A 24,439-nucleotide genomic window follows, 5' to 3' on the forward strand; every position below is an offset into this window, starting at 1 on the left:
TAGTTTTCTGACCGAGAGGCACAAGTAACCAGACAAAATAATTGCAGATGGTCTCGAGTCCTATAAAGGGGACAAACCAAGGGCCCGATAGAAAAAAAAAAGCAGAGAAGGGGGCTTGAGGTCCTAGAAGACAGTCCCTGGGAGATGCAGTCTGGTTCCTCCCCTCCCCCTCCCGCTCCCGTCTCCATCCCCGCTCCTCCCCCCTCTGCAGCCCTGCAGGCCCTCAGCTGAGAAGGGAGACGTGCTTCCCTGTGTTGGGGCCTCCTCCCCTGGGCTGCTCGGCCCCCTGTCAGGAACAGAGGCAGGGACCTTCTTAGGCCCTCTGAGCCCTAAGGTCTCAGCACACAGGTGGGACACCACACCATCCCGCTCCCCGTGAGACTTCTGTCGGCCCCTACAGCAGCCTTCCTACTTTGGGCTGCTCTGGGCTACAGGAGGCTCTTTTGCCCAACAGAACCTAGGGAGGCGCTCAAGCTGGGCTCTATGAACCTGCGGGCCTCTTCTCTCTCCTGCCGCCCTCCAGCCCCCCCCCCACCCCCCCCGCCCAGGCCGCTTGAGGCCCCCAGGTTGTCACTATGCACCCTCCATCCTCTGGACATCTTACCTGTTCTTCCACAAGGCTCCTGACTTCTCCACTCCGCTCCAGCAGCTTAGAAATCCTATGTTCTTGCTTCAGTGAAACCATCCCACGTGCAATATCACGTATAACTTCATAACCCATGTCCTATGAATAGTCAAGGTTTTTAAATAGTGTCATTTTTTTCCTGGGGCAGAGAAGGGAGGGATACACAGACTGGCTCATCATAAAGGCATTTGAAATCAGGCAATTCCCAGACCCATGTTTCTAGTTAATATTCACATTATTAGTTAATCCCCTTGTCCCTGAGTTTGAAAAGTTATTGAAAAGCTTCAAGATGATTTCCCAGGCAGTAAAAATGACAGCTCAACCCAAAACTGGTTGTTTCAACTTTGACATAGGATGAACTTTACATTGCACCTGACCAGTGGGAATAAATGTGCTTTGTTTTTATTATTGTAAAATACACTTAAATTCTCCATCTCAACCATTTGTCCGTGTGCAGCTCGGCGGCATTACACACATTCACACTGCTGTGCAGCCATCCACTCGTCCACCTCCACACTCTCCTTACCTTGCAAAACCAAAATTCTGTGCTCTTGAAACAACCACCAGCCCGTGGCACCCACTGTTCCACTCTCTGGTTCTGTGACTTTGACCACTCAAAGTCTTATTTCATCTATAAGAAATTCTAACACTGTTTGTCTTTCTGGGACTGGCTTATTTCACAAAGCTTGACGTCCTCAAGGTTCATCCACGTTGTAGCATATGTCAGCCTGTGCTTCCTCTTTAAGGCTGAGTAATACCCCATCCCTCATTCCAGAGACCACATTTTCTTTATCCATCAATCAATCAACACATACTTGTGTTACTTTCACCTTTTGCCCATTGTGAATAATGCTTTCCTCTTTTTAAGGTGAGTTGCCTTTGCCTGGAGGAAAATGTGGAAAACGATCCGTGTAAATTTGCTCTGACATCGAGGACGGGGGGTGTGGTGGAGACCTTCATTTTACATTCATCCAGTCCAAGTGTCCGGCAAACGTGGATCCATGAAATCAACCAAATTTTAGAAAACCAGCGCAATTTTTTAAATGGTAATGTATGTTCTCTTATTGGGTGGGTGGACTGGAGGTACACATTTCTGTTTCTCTTCTCTCTCCTGCTGCGTCCTGCTCACCATGGCCAGACAGAGTTACCCCAGACTGAGTTTCAGGCTCTGTCCTAATAAGCACTTGTGGGTTACTTCAGTTCCTTTTCACAACGACCCCTGGTGGCAAGTACCGGTGTTAGCCCATTTTAGGTAGGTCAGTAAGTTACTTAAAGTCCCACAAATTCGTGGCAGAGTCAAGGTTCCCAGCCGGCCCTTGCCCTGGGCATGTGTCGGGCACATGTTCACACGGCCTCTCGCACCATCTGTGCCCTGGAACCTTGTCCTGGGAAGGGAGTGTTTGAAAAAGACTGAGGCAGCAGACAGAAGTAGACACAGATATTGAAGACATTCTCCAGTGCACCTCTGAAACTTGCTTTTGCTTGCATTGCTTATTCCTACCTCCCACCTCCCGTTAGAAAACAAGGCCTGTAGTTTTCCTTCCCAGCTTCCACGACATGAGTGATGACAGGAAGCTGCAGAGCACCTTAGGGGCTGTGTCTTCTCCACAGGAGGGTGACCGTACTGACCTTACGGTTTAGATAACTCCTCTGACTCGTTCTGTGGGTGACCTGCAACTGCCTCCTGCTTCCCTTGTTGATGGCCGACTCTGACTCTGCATCTAACTGGGCCATCACTGATGAGCTCTGAGAATTCGGCTGGAAACTAGATAACTCATTTAAGGCCTTCTCTTTGTCCTTTTCTCTATGTCTGTGTTCTCTGTCTGTGCCCCAGTCCAACAGGATGTTGTCATTTCTTTGTCACCCTGAAACCACCTTCACACCTGCATGATGTTCAAGAGCCACGAACACAGGCATTCAGTGCAAAATCAAGGGCAAGGCAGGTTGGGACAAGGCATGGCCAGCTGCCTGGTAGTTAAGCAAGACTGATCGTTTTTTACACCTGTGGTTGGCTCATGGGGCTCATGGGGGGTCGGGGACCATCCCTGTGAATGTAGAAAAAAGTTTGGCCCCCATGACAGTGAGCCAGTGCAGGCTGCTCTAACGGTCCTGTTCTGAAGTGACGCATCGCATGGTCCTCCACAGCAGGCAGCCGTTGGGAGGTCTCAGTCAACTTTTACATCTTGAAAATAAAATGAACTGCCTCCCAAACTGGAAGCCAGAATATTCCATGCTGTGAAACTATACTAGATGCCCTTAGTCTACGGGAAGGACTGATTCCAGAGGATGGAGCACCATCAGGAATGGCCTGGGAGCTCTGGACACGTGACACGCTTCCCTCTCGCCCCTTGTTCCAGTAAGAGGCCGTGGCCAGGACAGACTTAGTAAAATGTCACTGGGCTACAAAATGCTTGTTCCCACCTGCCTGGCAGGAAGGGGTTCTGCCTAATTGCTTTATTTCTCAAAGGTTTTAACGCTTCAAAAGTTTGTGTTCATATCTCCCCATATCTTGTTCGGCTCGTTCCCTTCAGTTTCCTGCGGATGAGCACGTACAAACTCAATTGCCGGAAGGGGAGATGGGACAGCTCCACGACCCGTGGGGGTCTTTGTGGAGCTCTTTACCATCCCTTGTCTCTTGTACCAAATCTGCAAAGCAGAGGTGGTCCCTAACGCTGCCATCCTGCGAGCCTGCAGGGAAACCAAGGGACTCCTTAGCTCCCAGCCGGGTTCTTCTTTTCCTGACCTCTCAGGTTTAAAGAAGACCTTTATGGCAGCTGGGCTGAATTTTCCCACTCTGTGGGAGCCGCTGCCGTCTGGGATTCTCCCACACGGGCAGTTGGCCTCCTCCACTTGGCAGGGATGCAGGAGCTCTGCTCGCTGCTCCCAGGCTGTCCCAGTGGCGCCTCCCTAGTCCTCACACACCTGGTGCTTCCTCGGCCTTCTCGGCCGCAGCCGCTCACACAGGCGCAGCTCCCATACACGTGAGCTGTTCATCAACAGACAAGCGGCGGTTAAGTCCTTTGCTTTTACTGATGGATGGTGTCTGTCCACTGCTTCCAGGATGGGTAGGAGCTTAAAGGTTGTCGTGGTTAGAAGGCTTGTGGATGAGCCCCCACGTGCCTGGAGAAGGGGGCATTCAGGACCAGAATATCCTTTCTTTGAGATCCTTTGCCTTTCTCCGTTGCCCCCTAAGGATGTTTTGCTTGGTTCCCTGACAGTCTTTTCTCTGTGTCTCTCTTGCTCTACAGCCTTGACATCACCCATCGAGTATCAGAGGAACCACAGCGGGAGCGGGGGTGGCGGTGGTGGGGGCAGCAGCGGGGGCAGCAGCGGCGGCGGGGCCCCAGGCGCCGGAGGCGGCAACCCCAGCACTGGCCCCGGCAGCTGCAGTGGCCTCCCCAGCTCAAGCAGAAGCAGACCCTCCCGGATCCCCCAGCCTGTCCGACACCACTCCCCCGTGCTGGTCTCCTCTGCAGCCTCGAGCCAGGCAGAGGCAGACAAGATGTCAGGTATGTCCACTCCCAGCCCTGCACCGCCCCTTCCTGGCAGCAGCCCTGCCCCGGAGGCCGGCCCTGGCCAGCCCGGCAGGCACACTCCGGGAGAGCCCGAAGGCCCCCAGCAAGACTCCGAGCACATCCCCAAGATGAAGGTGATTGAGAGCCCCAGGAAGTCCTCAGGGAGTGCCGCCGGCGCCGGCCGCGATGCGGACGCCAAGGAGGCACGGGCCAACCAGGAGGACAGCCGCTCACGGAGCAGCCTGGGCTCACTGCCCCTAGGAAAGCCCAGGCCCGGGGCCGTCTCGCCTCTGAACTCGCCTGTGGCCACCGCGTTCCCTTCTCCGATCGGCAAGGAGCCCTTTCCCCCCAGCAGCCCCCTGCAGAAGGGGGGCTCCTTCTGGAGTTCCATCCCTGCCTCCCCCGCCAGCCGGCCGGGCTCCTTCACCTTCCCGGGGGACAGTGACTCCCTCCAGCGGCAGGCACAACGCCACACGGCCCCCGGCAAGGACACGGACCGCATGAGCACGTGCTCCTCGGCCAGCGAGCAGTCCGTGCAGTCCACCCAGAGCAACGGGGTAAGAACACCCGGCAGCCTGCGCCCGCCCGCCCCACTGCCTCTGTCCCGCCAGCTCTTCTAAACCTCCCCGTGGCCGCCGCTCTCCTCCTACTAACTTTGGCCCTCCGGCCGGCACCGTCTGCAATGGTCAGCTCTCCGCCCGGAGCCTGCGGACCAGCCGCCTTCTAACCCCTCCTGCCGCGGGAACAGCGCTGCCCTCGTCTCTACTAACTCGCTCCTTGCTTTGTGTGTGTCTCCTTCATCCGGGAAGCCAGATCGGTAACCTGAACGCAACACCTGTGCGTCTTTCACGCTCTCTGACCAGCAGAATATTTTGGAACTTCCTTTTTACCCCTGCTTTCCTCACACACGTTTTTTTTTAGAGGGGTCCGTGTCCCTGCTGTTTACTTCCTATTTAAATTGGAATCTGTACACTTTAAGCTTTCTGCTCATGGCTTGGTTGTGCTCTTTTATGCCTTAAATTATCTTTGCAGCATTTTTGACTCCTCTGCTGAAAAAAAATAAAAATCCCTCAAGAAAACTTCCAACAGCAACTCACAGCAAACTAAGCAGACAAAATGGGGGGAAAGGAATCTCTCCAGTGGAAATACTTGCTTCCCCCAACTTTCACTCTGGAAGAGACTGCTTAGGGCCTCTGGAGCCCGGGCTCCTGCCGGCGGCCGCGACCATCCTGCCTTCTGCCCAGCAGGGGGCGTGCTGCGGGCCCTCCGGGCCTCCTCGCCCTCCTCTTGCCCGGCACTTATGTTGTGTCCTCAAGCAGAAAGGTTGCTGTGGTGGGTTTCTCCCCCATTTTGTGGCTTCCTCACTATCCTACCCAGCTGTTTTCCTACACGGCAGATGGCCTGACCTCTAACACTTTTCCTAAAGGCATGCGTGAGAGAATAGAACTGTTCTAATGAGTGTATGTTTGATCGCTTTATAAATTTTTAAATACATTTCCCTAAAAGGGTCTGTGTCTCTCTTTATGAAAACAAATCTGGCTTTTGCATGTCTCTCTAATTTTCTCTGGACTTCTGTTAATGCCCTGTTTGGGTTGATGTGGCCTTCTCTTTTCTTCCTATTTGTTACATATTTTGTTAAACTCAATCTTTATATTTAATTGAGGAAGAAATTAGGAAATGGGTCTTGGTATACTTATTTGTCCTTGACTTTTATTTGCAAAAATAAGTGGTCCAGGCAGGCGTCTGCTGCAGTGGCTGTGACCCATGTTGTCTTTGTGGGTGCCTTACAATGACCTGGCAGGGTAGCCTGGCCCCCAGTTGGGTCTGAAATGCTAGGAAAGCAGGTGAGCGCCTTCAGCCAGAGGGAAAGAGGCAGAGGTCCGCAGGGGTGCCATGCCTGTCCACACCTGAATACTTGGGAGGCAGGCGTGGCCTTACAGCTGAGGCCCCTGCAGATTGGGGAATTAGGCTGGGGAACTGCTCCCGAGCTCCGCCTCACCTGGACACTCCCCTCCCACGGATGAGGAGTGCTCAGAGTCTGTGCTTCAGAGTGAATCTCAGCTGCTCCGACTCAGATGCCACGCTGGTCCCCGGGCCGCCTGAGAGCACACCCAAATCACCGTCAGCCCCCGGCTCCCTCCCAGAATGCCCTGAGACAGAGGCACAATCACAGGTGCCATATGTTTCAGCTTTAAGCTGCAAAAGTTGCTTCTCACTTTTTCTTAGGTGGTAGGTCACCTAGAGAGGGAGATTGCCAGTGTTTTTGATTGAGTCAGAGTGCCGTACAGAAATGCCCTGGAAGGCCAGGAAGACCACTAGGGGCTTAAGTCGGGATGTGAACATGTCCTCTAGGACTCTTACATGTTCTGGTTAAAAGGAACTGTTGCCCTGCCCCATTTCTACCCAGTTGAGTCATCTTACCCTCCTAGTGGGTCAGCAGTGACCGCCTTCCTTCTTGACTACTTCCACGGGGCTGTCTGCAGTCACAGCTGAGCAGCTGTGCCCAACCCATCGCCTGGGTTTTTGCTCCTTTCATGGGCACCTTCTGGAAAGTTCTGCTGAGAGCAGGAGTGGAGTGGATGTGGACCAACCCACATGGTGACTGTGCCAGCCCCCAAATGTGGATGCACAATCTGTCTGCACCTGCCCACCTGGCAGCGGTAGAAGTGCACCCCTGCCTTCGTCTCCAAGGCCAGATGGCCCACACAAATGCCCAACCCCTGTTCTGTAAGGGGGTGATAATTGTGCCAGCTGGGAAGGTGGCTTCGACAACTAAGGGAGACAGATTTTAAATGACTGATACTTAGCTTGGCACATAGGGGGTGTTCAGAAAATACTAATAGCAATTATCATTGTGGCAAAATTATGAGAGAGCTTGGGATGCTCTGTGGCCAAAAGCAGCTGTGCCACGTAAGTTGCTTTTTGTTTGCATTTTCCAGCAAATTTGGCTTTGTGATCTCAAAACTATCGGGTGTTGCTATATAAGTCAGAATAAAGTACGTGCTAAAAGAATAAAATGGCATAAATGAATATGCACAGGCCGTAGCCTAACATGGACAGCATGGGGACCCAGGAGAAGCAGGAATCCGCAACAGACTCTCAGCTGAGACAGAACTAGAGCTTGGCACCCTGCTGCATTGGGGCCAGAGTCCTAGCTCCGCACCCCGGAATCCTCCGCACACTGGCTTGTTAACGGCGGACCGCCCATCTGCTCCCGCGCATCTTAACACCAGCTCAGTAGCCAGGGCTGACGGGCACGTGGCAGGGTTGGCTGACGGTTGCAACCATGCCACCTGGGAGCTGCCCTGGGCACCCGAGAGCCCAGCAGAGGCTAGCATCCTCGGAGCCCGGGGGACCCGCAAGCAGCCAGACGACATCATTGGTGGGAGCCTCTGAGGACAAGCTACCAGGAGCAGGGCTCGATGCCCTCTCCCGCATCCCACCCGTTAATAGGGGGCATTGTGCAAGATGTAGCTCAGGATGTGCCCGTGGTGTCCGCTTCCTCCTCCTCTCCTGGAACAAAAGGGTCACTTGGTACATCACAGCTGGGGACAAATACTGCCATTTGCCATTTGTGTTTCTTCTCAGCAGCTGACACACTCAGCTTGTGGGCCTAGGTAGGTGGCCTTAAGAAGCGATCTGTGTTTTACTCTTGCAGTCTTGCCTCATTGAGTTGCTGAATATGTATTGGGTGTCTGCTACGTGTCCGTCACCGTGGTGGACCTTAGAGACACACGGTGAACCAAGACACTGGGCCCTGCTAGGACTCCAGAAGAGAATAGGTTTTCTCATGCCAAAGGCTGTTCCCGGAGCTTGAGTCATGGGGCCAGCGGTGTCCACAGCTGCTGTGTAATCTTTTGTTCCTGTGGCAACAGCACCTTCGGGACAGTTGAGTCGCGCAAGTTCAGGGCCGCTCACTGAGGGCCACATACAGCAGGCAGAGTAACTGTCCATGAGAGCAGAACAGCGCTGATTCCCTTTTCAGGTGTTCCTCGTTCTTTTCAAAGGAGAAAGAGGTAACAGTGATGAGGCCTGTCAGCGGCTTGTGAGGATCCTTGGACATGCGTTCTCGGGGAACGTTTTCTCTGGCAGACTTAGGGTCGCTCCATCATCTGCTGGGTCAGTGAGCTGAAGAGCTACTCTCCGTGGCCTTTGAATGTAATAATACTTTTTTAAATGAGCCTGGCAGTCCCAGTGACGAGGCAGCATGGCATCCACAGGAGGACTGAGCCGTTCCTGGGAGGGTGCCAGGAAGATGGGATAAAACAGTGGAGGAAGTTCCCAAAGCCAAGTGTCGCCACTGCAGTGATGGAATCTAGATTGTTGCTTGCGTTGCTTTCTAGAGAAATCCTGGTTTTTAATTACCCAAAAAGAGGCACAAAGATAAGTAAAGAGCGTGGAGAGGAGAGCAGGTGCCTCTGTGTCTGGCTGGTGACAGCTCCGGGCCGTCACGCTGCGGCGCGCTGACAAGCCAGTTCCTGACATCAGATCTCGTTTCAGTTCCCCTCTGCCTTTTGTTTTGGTCTTTCCCGCTCCAGAGTGAAAGTAGCAGCAGTAGCAACATCTCCACCATGTTGGTGACACACGATTACACGGCAGTGAAGGAGGATGAGATAAGCGTCTGTCAAGGAGAGGTCGTTCAAATTCTGGCCAGCAATCAACAGAACATGTTTCTGGTGTTCCGAGCCGCCACTGACCAGTGCCCCGCCGCCGAGGGCTGGATTCCAGGCTTCGTCCTGGGGCATACCAGTGCAGTCATCATGGAGAACCCCGATGGGACTCTCAAGTGAGTCCCCGGCAGGCCAGCCGAGGGCCAAGGGGCCTGCGCGCGAGGGAAGCCTAGAGGCCCTGGGAGGCGGGAGGCCCAGTGAGAGAGCAGCGTCGTTGTCTGTCGGGGCGAGTCATCTCTGCGCACAGTGTGGAGCCCCTGAGTGAGGACGGGGTAGCCCTTCATCTCTCAGACTTGTTCTGACAGGCTCTTTTAATAACCTCCATCTGCAAACAGACAGCCTTTTTAAGCTACTAGGGTATTTACAATAGTACTGTATTCTCCAAAGGTCTCGGGCTGGGATGAGGATTCCCCAAGGACCTCTAACTCCTTAGCTGGCTATGCGGAGGGTGCAGCCGGGCAGATGCTCATTCCGGGAGCTGCCGGTGAACATCTGTGTGGTGCCATCACCATCGCGCCTCACCTCTACTAGAAGGGTCATTCAGTTAAGAAATGACCAGTTTTGCTGTATTAAATTTTGTTTTATTTTGTTTTGTTTTTAAAGATTTTATTTATTTGACAGAGAGAGATCACAAGTAGGCAGAGATAGAGGGGGAAGCCAGCTCCCTGTGGAGCAGAGAGCCTGATTGTTTTGTTTTATAAAGAAAACTGAATTCAGGTGCTGGTTTAAAACCCTGCCCTTCCCTGAATCTGTTTGACCTGTGGTAGGGATCAGCCCAAACCAGCAGACCCAAAGGCAGTGTGGCAGTGGTCGTGCTCCTCTCCAAGCATGGAGGATCCTTGTCTGGGTTCGCAGCTCAGGCTGGCCGGCATCCCAGCACCACCCTGCACCTCCGGGTTTGGACCTTGCAGTCCCACAGGGAAGGGGGCCTTGAGTTCAGGCTACAGAGAGCCTCTCCTCAATCCCTTTGTCCTGTTTCTCCTTGATAGGCATGTTTTATTCTAGCACATTGTTCAAGATTACCATTTTGTACTTTGTTTTTTCAAAGAGTGTTTTGGGTCCTTATATTAGGGTTCTCCAGAGAAATAGAACCAATAGAAGAGTAGGAGAAAGAGATATTGTGTGTGTATGTGTGTGTGTGTGTGTGTGTGTGTGTGTGTGTGTTCCAGGGAGGAAGCAGGTAATGTAAGGAATTGGCTCACACAGTTACGGAGACTAGGAAGTCGGAATCTGCAGTGAGGGCCGCAGGCTGGGGACCCATTCTGCTGGAGAATTGCCTCGTGCTCAGGGAAGCCCGTCTGTTTGTTCTACTCAAGCCTTCAGTTGATTGGAGGGAGCCTCCAGTGTTGTGGAGGGTAGTGTGTTTTACTCTACCAATTAAAATGTTAATCTCATCCAGAAACACCCAGATCAATGTTCGATCACATTTCTGGGCACCCAATAGCCCAGTTAAGTTGATACATAAAAATGACCATTACCAGCACTTTGGTATTTTTAATCCTCAAAAGTGAAGAGCTGCTTTCTCTTCTGATGGTTGAGACCCACAGGCGGGTTTCCCTCAGCGGAGCTCACTGGTGCCAGGGAGCCTCAGTCACCCCAAATCCTTAAGTGGGCTACTCAGCTTTTCTCTAAGGCTTTCAGGAGTCGCTTGCTGAACACTGGAAAGATGTTCACACTTACCAACATGTTATTTTCCCCCTAGGAAGTCAACATCTTGGCACACAGCACTCCGTTTAAGGAAAAAATCTGAGAAAAAAGATAAAGACGGCAAGCGGGAAGGCAAGTTGGAGAACGGTTACCGGAAGTCGCGGGAGGGGCTCAGCAACAAGGTATCTGTGAAGGTGCGTATGAGCATCTCCGGGAGCCTAGGCCGTCCCTGCGGGTAAGCGTCCAGGCTGGTGGCAGCCCAGAAGCCCGCCTCATTCATTCCCGGGGCAGTGGCAGGGCTGGCGGCGGCCAGGAGCTTGCATCATTCATTCCCAGGGCAAGGCTGGTGATGGCCCAGGAGCCTACATCATTCATTCCCGGGGCAGTAGCTGGGCTAGTAGCGGCCCACGTCGCGGGCCTGGCACCTGGCCTCACTTGCCGCCATCTGCCTCCCAACATCACCTCCCTGCCCTGTGGGCAGCTCCCGCAGCGCTTTGTAGAGGGCTGGCGGGGACGGTCCTCCCAGCACAGGTGCGCATGCGCGTTTCCGGTCGCCGGGTACCTGCGTCGCTGATCAGTGCACATGTAGCTTACAAAGAAGGCTGCCAGCCGCCCTGGTGATGCAGAGCCCAGGTTCTCCCAAGTACACAATGTGAAGCAGCCGTGGCACAGACTTCCCCAGTTGCTTGCTGCGCACTGCTGGGAAGTGACTAGAGGCTGGAGACCCAGGCTCACTGGCCTTAGCACATTTCCTCGTGCTTGCTTTGGTCAGCTTTATTCCCGTCAGACTGCCTTAAACCTAGCTGGGGGTGGTTGCTTCAACAACCCTAAAGGGAACACAAGGGCACTGTGGGTCAGGGCACTGGCTGCTCTTCAGAAGGAAGGGGCCCAGGGACCAGCCGAACCCGGCCCACTGGATGAGGAAAATGGACATTTCTGAGTTCAAGAGGCTCTTTTGTGTTTGTGGGTAGCAAAACAAAAATTCGCTGAAATTTGTATGACATGAGGCTTTTTGAAAGCGTTTAAAGGCAGTGAAAATGTGCTCTATTTTGAGACCCCACAAAAGTCAAGTTGTATTCCTGTTCATCTATAGCCTGGGCATTAAAGTACCGTATCTCAAAGCAGTTCATGTTTCTGGCCAACATCTGTGTGCTTTTTCCCTTTCAGCTTCTCAACCCCAATTACATATATGACGGTGAGTTCTGTTATCTTATTCCTCTGCTTTTGCATAGTGTAGGGTCTATGGGGCATGTTGTAGAACGCTGGTGCATAAGCTGGGGAGCAGGTTTTCTGGGGTACTAGGGCATGGGCAACAACTCGTTCTCATTCTTGTTGGGACTGGTGGGTGTGGGAAGGGAGCCAAGGGTGACAGGTGTCAGTGACTCCTTTCTCTGGCAGTTCCCCCAGAATTCGTCATTCCCTTGAGTGAGGTCACGTGTGAGACAGGGGAGACCGTTGTTCTTAGATGTCGAGTTTGTGGCCGCCCCAAGGCCTCAATCACCTGGAAGGGCCCTGAACACAACACCTTGAACAACGACGGTCACTACAGCATCTCCTACAGGTGAGGGGGGATCTCTCTGGCAGTGAGCATGACCTCCGTCCACTGTGACCACCACAGTCCACCCCTCACTTACCCTCTGTACCCTGACGCTGCCCACAAGGGAGCATTTCATACCCGGGTGTGCAAAAAAATTAAAATTCCACTGAAATTCCTTGTCAGTATTCCTCTGTCATCTTCTGTGACCCCAAAGGAGAGAGGGTAGGGGTCGTCACTGGGGGAGCCATACCTTTGTGACTCACAGTGTGTTGTTTTCTGTGTGGCAGTGACTTGGGAGAGGCCACTCTGAAGATCATCGGCGTGACCACAGAAGATGACGGCATCTATACATGCATCGCTGTGAACGACATGGGTTCAGCCTCGTCCTCAGCCAGTCTGAGGGTGCTGGGTAAGCGACACCCCTGAGCCGGGGGCATGCATCTTCCCAGATTCTCAGGTCCAGAAACCCCACCCCTGCACAAACACACTCAAGAGGGTCTAAAATATTGGCAGTAAGTCACTTGTGGGACCTTCCCAATGAGAGCTGCAAGTGGCAGACCCCAGTGTCTAGGGTGTCTCAGGGAGGTGCACGGTGCAGGCCACTGACTGCAGGCCCTGGGCATCCGAGCAGCCGGTGCCATCTTCCAGGTTGAAACATGGTGTGTTCCATCCCACAGTGCTCAAAACACATTCTCGTATCTGACTTCTCTTTCATGTAGTGGCTCAGTTGACACTTTGGCTCTGAGGGAATGTCCTATAAGTTGGTTTCTCGCAGACTGCGGAAGGAGAGGAAGGAGCGTGGCTGAGGCCTGTGCAGACTCTGTGCCTCACTGAGACCTAACAGCATCCCTCCTGGGAGCGCAGGGCAACCACAGTAGGACCCGGCGTCGCTCCGGTCTGAAGCCCTTGCTCTGTCCACGGCCCAGCAAGGCCTTGTTCTCTCTTCTTGGCTGGACCGTGAGCTCCTGGAGGCAGAACCCACATCTCAGGCCCTCTTAAATTCCCACTGATCTCACTGACCTGGGTACATACTCAGTAGACGACACGTACCGGTTGGTTTGCAGCTCTGGTTTCGCGGAAGCCAGCCGTGCAGTGCAGGGCTGCTGACATTGCCGTGCATTCTTCAGCTGCCCCGGCTCTAGGAAACTGCTTCCAAAAGCAAAAATAAGAATCTGACCCGAAAGGTGTATTGAGTCCGGGAGCGCCCTGTGTGTAGACAATGAACAGAACTGGCTTAGCATTTTTATCCCATGTGTCTTCACCCCAGCTATTTTAATCTCATTAAACCAGAGAAAGGAAATGATCTGATTCTTGGATCATGACACAAGGAAGAAGGAGAATCTTGAATTTAAAAGGGAAGAATTGCCAGTGTTCTAATTTGTGAAAGATGTCACAGAAACTATGCAGGTGATTTTTGCTTTGTAAGAAATCAGTAGCAGAAGCTAAAGGAGCTTAGGACGGTAGAAGACTCCCACCTTGGAGATGCGAGTGGGAAAATAATGGGAAAGCAAGCGTGTGTTTATTTCTGTCCCGTGAATCCATCCCTTTTCGTCCCAAGTCCCAGCCTGCGGTGTGTATTCGCGCTTCCAGCACAGGTCAGGTGCTCGGTAGCCGCGTGTGGCTACCATATTGGACAGCGCAGGCCTGCAGACTTCTTCCCAGGAAGCACCACATAAACCAAGTTCAGGGGAGATGCTGCTCTTTTTGCAGGTCCAGGGAGTGATGGGATCATGGTGACCTGGAAAGACAACTTTGACTCCTTCTACAGTGAAGTGGCTGAGCTTGGCAGGTAGGATATAAAACCCAGGGCCCCTCCCAGGAGAGCAGAGTTTATGACCTAACTCTCTGTAAGAGTAGACTGGTAAGATTAGCAGGGAATTTTGCCACCAGTTAGAAGTTACATGAATTATATTTGAAACATAATCTGTAATTGCCTTTTGATACTAAACATCGAGGGAGTAAAGATGTTTTCAGCTTGGGTTCCAAGAGAGAATTAAGGCCTAATGCCATAAGCCGTCTGTTGATGTGTTGACTTAACCCTCCTGCTGTGCCTCCAGGACTGTGCTAGCTCTGTCCTGTCCCTGGGGAAGTCAGAGGAGAGTCGCTCAGACCTTTTTTGGTTGACATTTAATTCTCTTGGGGGGTCCCAGTTGAGAAAGGCTGAATGGGATTTTCACATTGGAGATGTAGATTAGAGGGGCAGGGTGCTTCCTCCTGCCCAGAAAAAAAGAGGCTGGTTCCCTCCAGAAGGGGCAGCCAGGCCTGGGGCAGTGGCTCAGAAGTGTCCTCACCCCCAGGCAGGCTCCTTCTGACTTGGCCCTGCTGCCCGTCCACACAGCACTTCTCCACGTGCAGGGTCATGACCCATGTGGCGAGAAGGAGGTCAAAAGCTGAGCTTGTCTCTTTTAAAAAGCTTTCCAAGAAACTGCCCCAGCAGTAGCCTCCTGCAGTCCTGTGGCCACAGTGGCCGTGCGCCTCCAGGTACCTGCTCACCCGCTGGTGTGTCAGGCTGACACACCCTCGCTTACCCCTGCTGCACCAGACACACACTTACTGTCACTTCTGACATATGTGAATGATCAGGCAGATCTGTTGGTTTCTCCTGGCCTTAGCTGGCTGGGAACCTAGGCCTCTGTCCACACAGACTTCCACACTGGGCTTCCTCACCTGATGGCGGAAGCATTTTAAGACAGCAAAAGCAGAAACTGCAAAGCCTTTTAAGGCCCAACCTCAGAAATCTGCAACCACACTTCCCCAGCATTGTGTGGGCCTGCAAAACCCACTGGCCAGGCCAGATTCAACACCAGAGAAATAGACTGTGCCTCTGTTTGGGAGGAGTAGCAAGGTGGTATGGCCATTTCAGCATTTATCTACAGATTTACCTCTATTCCTTGCTGTCCCGGTGCTCCCAGAGTCATCATCGGTAGTAGGCTCAGACTTGAGGTCCAGGACCCTATCATTGAGGTCAGATCAAGTTGCTGCTGAGCTTCTTGGGACAGTTTACTGGGTAGAGCTTCAGAGGCCGTGGGCTATCAGTGGGTGACCAGACCCACACATGCATCCCTCCTGAAAGGGCGGGGGCAGGAGGTGACTGGAGCCACCACGTGCAGCTCAAGCTTTTTGATGTGGTAAGGAAGGTTTTCCATGAGAGCAGAGGTGGGGGCTGCCTGGTAATCCTCATGGTGTCACCTCAGCCACATCCAGAGGTCAAGAGGGCACGTGGCCTAGCCAGGTGCAGGGTGAGGAAATGGAGCCTGCCTCTAGGAAGGAGAAGACACGGTCAGTGGCAGAGGGGCTCAGAGACTGGCAGGCTCCCTCGGGGTCACTGTGAGCCACTGCTCCTCCACAAGTGCCCAGGGAGAGCTGGGCCTGCAGACAGGCCTCCAGTCCATTTAGGTTAGCAGAGTCTTTTCTCTGTGACATACTCAGAGTCCTCTGAAAGTGACCTTCTCAACCTGTTTTCCAGGGGCAGATTCTCTGTCGTTAAAAAATGTGATCAGAAAGGAACCAAACGAGCAGTGGCCACTAAGTTTGTGAACAAGAAGTTGATGAAGCGTGACCAGGTCACCCATGAGCTTGGAATCCTGCAGAACCTCCAGCACCCACTGCTTATTGGCCTCCTTGATACCTTCGAGACCCCCACCAGTTACGTCCTGGTGTTGGAAATGTGCGTACGCACCCACTGTCCTCCCGTTCGTAAGCCTCAGCCTCGACCTTAAGTGATTTTACTGTCGTTTGTTCTCTGAGACAGACAGAAATCAGGATTTCAGGATCTATATCTCCTGTAGTGTGTGTGTATGTGTATGTGTGTATGCCTGTTGTCAGAAAACACAGTTCTAGAGCTTTCCAATAATGGTGGAAAGAAGTAGTCCTCAGCACATGCTGTTCAAATGAGGGAGCAGTGCGCCCAGCATCAAAACACCTCAGTACCACCCGGGTTCCCAGGCTCTCGGAGGGGCCAGGCCCCTGAAGACTCCTCCCCTGCAGGAGGCACTGCACGGCTGCTGGGGGCCTGGGAGCCTCATGGCTGCTGAGTGGGCTCCCTGCTCATGTCTGATGCTTCGGGCCTGCAGTCCTGCCCCTCAGAGCTCTGGCCCACTGCAGGACGGTCGTAATGGGAGAGTGAGATGCACCTCTCGCAGAGAACATCCTTGGGAAGGGGGGTGGGCCTCTGGCCAGAGCAGTCCCCAGTCCCATGGGGCTCAGTGAGCTCAGTGTGCCACCCCGCTAAACAGCGCACTCACTCTTCTAAGGAGCAAGTGTGAAATCTGACGCAAGAGCTGTGATCCTCAGCTGGGGGCCGTTTGCCTCCCCCCAGGGGACATTTGGCCGCGTCCGGAGACTTTTGTGGTGTCACAACTTGGGTTGGGGGTGCCGCTGCCATCCAGAGGGTGGAGGTCAAGGGTGCTGCCCGCCATCCCGCAGGGCCCGATGGGCCTGCGGCGGAGAATCACCTGCCCCCAAGCGGGCACCCGGGTTGGGAAGCCCACCCTAGAACATTCCCGCCTCTCTGAAATATCTTGGCATTGAGCTGTGTTTAAAATCTGTTCTGTTCTGGTTGGAGATGCTGGGTGTCTGACAGCTATCCTAAAGTCCTCGTCAAAAGTCAATAAGACTTACATTTCTGGCTGAAAATTTTAAGTGTGTTCAGCTGCCATTTCTTCTTAGTGGAAAACTGAAGGGTTTAGTCTCACCGTACTGGTACTAGGATTTCTTTTCATAACCGATTTCTCCCATCCAAGTACTGACCAGGCCTGACCCTGCTTAGCTTCCGAGATCAGACGAGATCGGGCGCGTTCGGGGTAGTATGCCCATAGGCTCATAACCGATTTCTACCAAATTCTCCTCAGTTCCTCTTTGTTACCGACAAGTGACGGATTTTCCGTTTAGTTCCTGTTCCACAGACAGCGGGCAGCGTAGCCCGGTTTTCAGAGAGCCTGGGGCCAGAGCGCCTGCTGCAGTGCTGGCCTTCCTGGGCGGCTGCTTGGCCTTGGGAAGGTTGGCGTGAGGATCTAGTGAATTGACACTAAGCGTTTAGTCCCTGGCCCATGGGCAGCGCTGCCATCAGTGGCTTTCCTGTGTCAAAGTCATTGACAGTAGGAAGCCTTTCGAGTCCAGCATGAATCCCTCAGCGTCCTTGCTCCCGCTTCAGGGCAACGGGAGCTCTGCGGGCGTTTTTATCGAAGGCACAGTTTCAGATCCCTGGTCCCCGAACTGGCGGCGGCGGCAAGCTGGGGAAGGGCAGCCCTCCAACCCAGGTCATGAGTGAACCCGAGATCGAGAGCAGCGGCAGCAGGTGTTACTTAGAAGGGCGTGGGCCGAGGTCACTAACTGGTCCCAGCTCCCCTGTGACTGGTTGTTTCCAGAGACACCCGGGAAAAGCACAGCGGGAACTTGGGTAAATGTCCAGACCCTGGAGGCGTGCGGGACAGCCTGTCGGGCTGTGGAACGCCCAGGCAGCAGCTCCCAGTGGCTGTCTTCTCAGCACACCTTGAGGTCTGCCTCTTTGCTTAGGTTACCTCATGTGGCCTTCCCTTTGCCCGTCTTACAAATGACAGAACGAAGGCTCAGGGAGGTGTGTCACTTCATTCCGTCCTACAGCAGGTGCCTGCAGAGCGCCCCTTCCTCCCCCCCTTCCCCACCGCCTCTGAGGGCTGGGCACCCTTGTTCCCCACTCACATCCATAACGAGGTTGACCAGCAGTCCCGCTCTCGATACAGTGGTGCCCGTAGGCAGAGGTGTGCTCCTGAGGCATCAGCCCAGTAGGACGTTAACAGCGGGCGCGGACAAGCTGTTTGTTGCCTCTAAAGTGACCCGGCACCGTGACGAGTGTTGCACACGTTCCTGCCTCCACAGGGCTGACCAGGGGCGTCTCCTGGACTGTGTGGTGCGATGGGGAAACCTCACCGAAGGGAAGATCAGGGCGTATCTGGGGGAGGTTCTGGAAGCCGTCCGATACCTTCACAACTGCAGGATAGCACACCTGGACCTGAAGGTTAGTGGGGCTCCTGGGGCCAAGGCCAGCATGTCTGACCATGGCCCAGCCACCTGGCTCTCAGGGGCCTCCTCCCAACCTCCCAGTGTGTCCACTGCGCCAGGCCAGGAGGCGTGGGGGGATGGCGGACAAACAGGAGGAGGTGGGTAGTGGGAACCCTGATACCTAATCTCCATTTTTAGGATTTTGCTCTCAATAATATAAACAGTCAGCAAAGTATAGGATAAACATTTGAGATCTTCACACATTTCATGAAGTTCCAGAAAGTTCCTCTGAGCTTTGTGAGGCTGATGTGGGACTGGGTCAGTGGTAGCTGAGAAAGGAAGGTGACTTTTACTAGTAGAGGGAGGAGTGCAAATGAACGCCCAGCTTCCCGAGCCAGCATTCTTCCGCACGGCGCCTTCATGCTCACTTGCCAGGAGGGCTGTCTGCAATGAGGGGTGCCATTCCCTCTGTGTCGTGCCTCCTCCTCCTCCTCCATGGGCTGCACGCTCAGAACCACCTCCCGTCTCGGGTGGGAGGCTTTCTTCCGGTTGACTTCGTTGATTCCTGGTGCGCATCCCGCGTGAGCTTGAGATAGGGATCGATGGAAATGACCATTGTCTTACCCTGTCTTCTAGCCTGAGAACATTCTGGTGGATCAGAGTTTGGCCAAGCCAACGATTAAACTGGCTGATTTTGGAGATGCTGTCCAACTCAACACGACCTACTACATCCACCAGTTGCTGGGGAACCCCGAGTTTGCAGCCCCCGAAATCATCCTTGGGAACCCCATCTCCCTGACCTCGGATACATGGAGTGTCGGAGTGCTCACATACGTGCTTCTCAGTGGCGTGTCGCCCTTCCTCGACGACAGCGTGGAGGAGACCTGCCTGAACATTTGCCGACTAGACTTTAGTTTCCCAGAGGACTGCTTTAAAGGAGTGAGCCAGAAGGCCAAGGAGTTCGTGTGTTTCCTCCTGCAAGAGGACCCTGCCAAGCGTCCCTCGGCTGCGCTGGCCCTCCAGGAGCAGTGGCTGCAGGCAGGCCATGGCGGGGGCAAAGGCGTGGGCGTCCTCGACACGTCCAGACTGACTTCCTTCATTGAGCGGCGCAAACACCAGAACGATGTTCGACCTATCCGTAGTGTTAAAAACTTCTTACAGAGCAGGCTTTTGCCTCGAGTTTGACCTATCTTGAAGTTCTTTCTCATTCTCTTTCACCTGCCAATCAGCTGTTAATTTGAATTTCGAAGAGAAACACAAACCAACAGAACTGATCAGCTGCCGTATGTTCATCGTGTGACACCGGGCTCCGAGCGAGCTGTGCTCGGCAGCGCCTGGGACTCGGGAGCACGCAGTGCTGGGGTGGAGGACCTTCTCGCACACTCTCGTGAGCGGAGACAGCATTGCTGTATCACAGTCTTTTATTCAGGTTTCTGCAAAAAATAAAAAGAAACTTTTTTAAACGAACATGAATAGAATTTTGCAAATTTAACATTTTCCAAGATTTATTCAAGGAAACGAAATGCCTATGTTCAACCACTGGTGTTCACGAACAAAACAGAGATGGTGGACCCTCCAGGGAGGACTCCCGCTCGTGGTGGCTGTCCCTGCGGCATCGCCCAGAGCTCGGGGTCCACCTGGCTCTGAGCTTTCCCAGCTGCCGGGTCTGTGTGTGTCTCGCTGGGACGCCAGACTGGGCTCCTGAAATGTGCATTCAACCTCAGACTTTTGCATAAAAATAGAATGAATCGTTCTGCTCTGATGAAATGTAGGCCTTACTTGTATATAAGACTGGTCCTGCCTTCAGTCTGTCCTTTCCCTCCTGCCTTCTCTCCTGCCCCCACCCGCTGCCCAGGGCTTCCTCTGGGGGAGCTCAGGGGGCTCTGCCTATCCACCCAGGACATCAGGTTGGGTCCTGCCCTGAGCCCCAGTAGTCTCTTCCCTGTGTTCCCCACCCCTCCAAGCCGTCAATCAGATTGTTGAGCAGTATACAGTCAGATGAAAATACTGTAAATGCACTCATTGGGGTTTGGGGATTTTTTTTGGTTTTTTTGTTTGTTTGTTTGTTTTATTTCATATCATGTGCAATGTTGTGGCTTTAACATTTTATGCAACTATTTATGAAGACCTCTGTTGTACCTGTAATAAATATATAGAAAAAGCACATACTTCGTACAGTGAGCTTTATGGTTTTGTGCGTGTGTCGGGGGTGGGTGGGGGGAGGGGGTTGTAGCCCTGTGCCATCAGTTCAAGGAGATTTAACTCTTCGTGAAATTTGTCAGTTTTGAGGACTGTAAAAAGTGATTTCATACTCTGAATATAAAACTGGATAATAGGGTAATGTTTTAAAATTTATTATGCTATTATTCAGAATGCCAAAGTATTATTTTTTTTTCCCAAAATCAGTCTGGACATTTACTACTTTTTAGACTTTTTGACGTTCAACTTTCTGTACAGAAATTGGCTGGATTTTGAGCTTTTGGTAAGAAATAAAAGCCAATTAAGCCCTAGCCACCCTCAGGCCGGCATCCGACGTCGGTGTCATTGGCAGAATTCACGCCACGGTGGGGAGGCCTTGGGACATGCCGTGGGGCTTCTGGGCACACTTGCATTTTTCGGGATGTCCTTTTTCCTTCGTTGTGTGAAATGCACAAAAGAGAGCACCCGCGTCCCCAGCTGGCCAGACACCAGAGTCTTGAGCCGTAAACTGGCCTAGTTCAGCTCTGCCGCTTCCAGTGTATTTTATTTATTCCTTTGTTGGGTTTTTGTTTGTTTCTTGTAAAATTGTACAGAAACTTTTTAAAAGAAATTGGATTCAAAACTGGATGTGTATTCGTAACCTCACAACGTTTATTTGTGTATTGTTTCTTTTATTCAGTTAAGTTTTTACATTATTTTGCATGTATATTTCTTTGTACAGAGACCTTACATGTTTACACAGTATGATGTGATGTAAATATTTTATTTTGCCATCAGTTATTTTAAAAAATTAAACATATTTGCCTGATTTTTGCGTTAGGCCTTTTATTTAAATTGATCACCATGGAATCGAGGGAGACTGAAAGATTGGCCTCTCCTAGGTCTGGCGGGGAGCCGGAGGGGAGAATGTTCTGGATTGGGAATCCATTATACAGGGCCAGAAATGGGAGTTGGTGAGGGGCCTGCAGATTGGTTCCCAGAACCCAGACTCCAAAGACAGTGGTGCGTAAATCAGATTTCAGGGGTGTGCAGTGGGGCTGCACCTCATCCTGGTCAGAATCGCTGAGGTCCCCCACTTCTCGATGGACACACGAATCGAGCAAAGGGAAGAGCTGTTGCCTCCTGGCCACAGGAAAGCAACCCTAACGTCCAGATGGATGGAAGAACGTGAAGCACTTGGGTTCAAGCGTCCGTGTTCGGAGCAGACCCCCCGGTGGTGGCTGGCCCTCAGCACCTGCCCCAGGAGCCATGGGATCCTGGGGCACTTGTAGAACAGGCCTTATTATTCCTCCGTTCACTGACATCCTGAAGGTCGGGCAGGTGTGAAAGGACAACATTTGTGCCGAGGCCCTAAGTCATGGAGGGCGCTAGAAGCTCACCTACCCAGAGACGGGTGCTGCCTCGAAGTCTCAGGGCCGCCCATGGCTCAGGAGGCTCCCGAGGGCCAGAAACACCAGGTAGGCTCTCCTCCTGCACGGGGGGGGGGGAGTGGCCGCCTCACCACAGTGCAGACCTCAGTAGCGAGACTGGGGCAAGTGGGGGTTTTCTTGTCACTGGACACTTGCCGAAGAAAGTCGTTACGCCTACAGGACTAGCCAAGCATTCCCCCAAGTGAAAAACGGCCTGTCATGATCACTACCTAGATTTCTTTCCCCTTAAAAATCATGATGCTTTGTATTCTGCATGGTACCATTTATAAACCTGTAAAGCTCAGGGATTCCTTTCAGCTCTAAAGGGAAGAAACGCAGTATTTTAGCAGAACACATGCTGAGCATGTGTTCTTAAATTCAGGATATCAGGCTGTCTTAAACCTCTGGAAGGAGAGGTCCTTTCAAATGTACTTTTTTGAGACATGAATTTGTGGTCACTGCCCAAAACAAAAAAAAACAGAACATTTCCACTATCCCCCAGGGTCCTCATGCCCCTTCCCTGCCAGGGTGATTGCTTTTCTGATTTCAAACGTTCTGAGGTTAGTTTACCTTTGAATTCATGTAAATACAATCACATAAAATGGACTTTTTAAAATCAAGCTGAACTTTACCGTGAGATCACCATAGATGTGCCTGCAGCGATAGATGTCCCCTTTCCTCTGTTCTCCCCTGTGATAATGTCTTGAAAACATGCCACATGTCACAACCAGGATATTGACATTGATGCAGTCAAGATGCAGGGCGCCCCATTGCTGCCGGGATCCCCACAGCCCCTTGGAGCCATGCCTGCCCCACCCTCCTACCCCTAACCCTCCTGTGATCTCTGTCAGCCACTAATCTGGTCTCCGTTTCTGCAATTTTGTCATTTCAAGAACGTTAAATAAATGGAATCATACAGTCTGTAACATTTTGAGATCGATTTTTTTTTAGCTGAGCGCAGTTCTCTGGAAAATTCATCCAGGCTGTAGTATATATCAACAGTTTTCCTTTTTATTACTGAGTAGTGTTCCGTGGGGGTGGATGTACCATAGCTTAGTTGTTCGCCCATGGAAGGGTGTCTGGAGTTTTTCTGGCTTTTGGGTATTACAAACAAAGCTGCTAAGAACAACGGTGTACAGATTTTTGTATGAATGTAAGTCTCTCTTTCTCTGCCGTAAATGTCAGAGAATTGGAAGATCACAGGGCAATGACAGATTCCGTTTTTTAAGGGTTAGCCAAACTTCTCCAGACTAACATTTGATGTTCCCACCAGCAACGTCGGAGTAATCCAGTTTCTCCAAATCTGCCAGCATTTCGTGTTGTCACTGTTTTTCTATTTAGCCATTCTGACAAGTGCATAGTGATGTTATTGTGGTTTTAAGTTTTCTTTCCCTCGTGGTTCATGGTTTTGCACATCTTTCCATTTGCTTATTTGCCATCTGCTTACCCTGTTCCATAAAACATCCCTTCATGTGTTTTGCCCATTTTTTCATTAAATGGGTTTCTGTTGTTAGGTTTTAAGAGTTCTTTATACATTCTAGATACTAGTCCTTTGTTGGAGATGTGGCTTGCAAATATTCTCTCCCATTTCATCTTTTTTTTTTTTTTTTAAGATTTCATTTACTTATTTGACACAGGGAGAGAGATCCCAAGTAGGCAGAGAATCAGGCAGAGAGAAAGGGGGAAGCAGGCTCCCCACCCAGTGGAGAGCCTGATGTGGGGCTCAATCCCAGGACCCTGAGATCATGACCCGAGCCGAAGGCAGAGGCCCCAACCCACTGAGCCACCCAGGTGCCCCTCTCCCATTTCATCTTAACAGCAGGATCTTTCACAGAGAAATGTATTTTTATTTCGATGAAGTCCTATTTATTAATTCTTTCTTCTGTAGATCAAGCTTTTTGGTGTCAAGTCAAAGAACTTATTTCTTCTTTGATCTAGCCCCAGAGTGAACTTTTTTAACCTAAGGGTTTGTTTTGTTTGTTCGTTGTATGTTTTTAAGTTTTATGTTTTACATTTAAGGCCATGATCCATTTTGAGTTAATTTTTGTATAAGGTGTCAAATTTAGGTTGAAGGTTTTGGGGGTATTTTTTGCCTTCTTGTGTTCTTATTTTTGTTCACATTTTGCAGATTGAAGACCAATTTGTTTTTCAGCACCAGTTGTTAGAAGGCTATTCTTTTGTGATTTTGTCAAAAATCAGTTGCGCCTGTTTATGTGAGTTTGTTTCTGGGTTCTCTATTCTGTTCGTCTAATTCTCTTTCTCCACCATTACCACATAGTCTCGATTACCTTAGTTGTGCAGGAAGTCTTGAAATCAGGTAGATGGTTCTCCCTCCTTATTTTTCCTTTTCAAAAAAATTTTTAGCTATTCTAGTTCCTTTGCATTTCCATATAAATTTTAAAATAGTCCTGTCTACATCTTACTCATATTTTTATAGGCATTGCATTAAATTTGTTTATCGGTTTGGGAGAATTGGTACTTTCACTGTGTTGAGTCTCCTGTGAATACAATATGGTTCTCCATTTATGTAGATCTTTCATTTTTTTCATCAGCATTTTATAGTTTTACAAGTTCTTATATGTGGTGGCTAGAATTATACCCAAGTTTCTTTTTTAAAGCAATTATAAATTATATCATACTTTTAATTTTGGTGTCTATGAATGTATTGCTGTTACTTAGAAATTGAAATTGATTTTTGAGTGTTTATTTTTTATCCCTTTCTTCCCCCTAGTAATTTTCTTTATTCCAGCATCTACTTTATCTGACATTAATGTAATCATGCCTACTCTTTTTTCCTAATTAATGTTTGCATGATGCACCTTTTTCCATCCTTTAACTCTCAGTACACCTACACCCTT

At 51.3% G+C, this 24,439-nt stretch overlaps 1 protein-coding gene across 4 annotated transcripts in view; it reads left to right on the forward strand.

Moving 5' to 3' along the window:
- The window catches only part of TRIO (trio Rho guanine nucleotide exchange factor), a 224,991-nt gene extending 204,011 nt beyond the window's left edge, over positions 1-20,980 (forward strand). For 2 of the 4 annotated variants that reach the window (XM_013060766.1, XM_045082026.1), the window contains 11 exons: positions 1,494-1,671; positions 3,874-4,697; positions 8,679-8,926; positions 10,513-10,651; positions 11,625-11,652; positions 11,856-12,018; positions 12,282-12,403; positions 13,705-13,783; positions 15,461-15,661; positions 17,851-17,989; positions 18,610-20,980. In XM_013060766.1, coding sequence (XP_012916220.1) covers positions 1,494-1,671; positions 3,874-4,697; positions 8,679-8,926; positions 10,513-10,651; positions 11,625-11,652; positions 11,856-12,018; positions 12,282-12,403; positions 13,705-13,783; positions 15,461-15,661; positions 17,851-17,989; positions 18,610-19,158 — 2,670 coding nt within the window. In that variant the 3' untranslated portion in view covers positions 19,159-20,980. Of the gene's footprint in view, positions 1-1,493; positions 1,672-3,873; positions 4,698-5,172; positions 5,646-8,678; positions 8,927-10,512; positions 10,652-11,624; positions 11,653-11,855; positions 12,019-12,281; positions 12,404-13,704; positions 13,784-15,460; positions 15,662-17,850; positions 17,990-18,609 lie in introns of those variants that run through there. The other 2 variants (XM_013060767.2, XM_045082027.1) reach the window with 2 other exon arrangements.
- Positions 20,981-24,439: the final 3,459 nt, after the last annotated feature.

Source organism: Mustela putorius, unplaced genomic scaffold, assembly GCF_011764305.1.
Source record: "Mustela putorius furo isolate JIRA1106 unplaced genomic scaffold, ASM1176430v1.1 tig00000589_pilon_pilon_pilon, whole genome shotgun sequence".
NCBI lineage: Eukaryota > Metazoa > Chordata > Mammalia > Carnivora > Mustelidae > Mustela > Mustela putorius.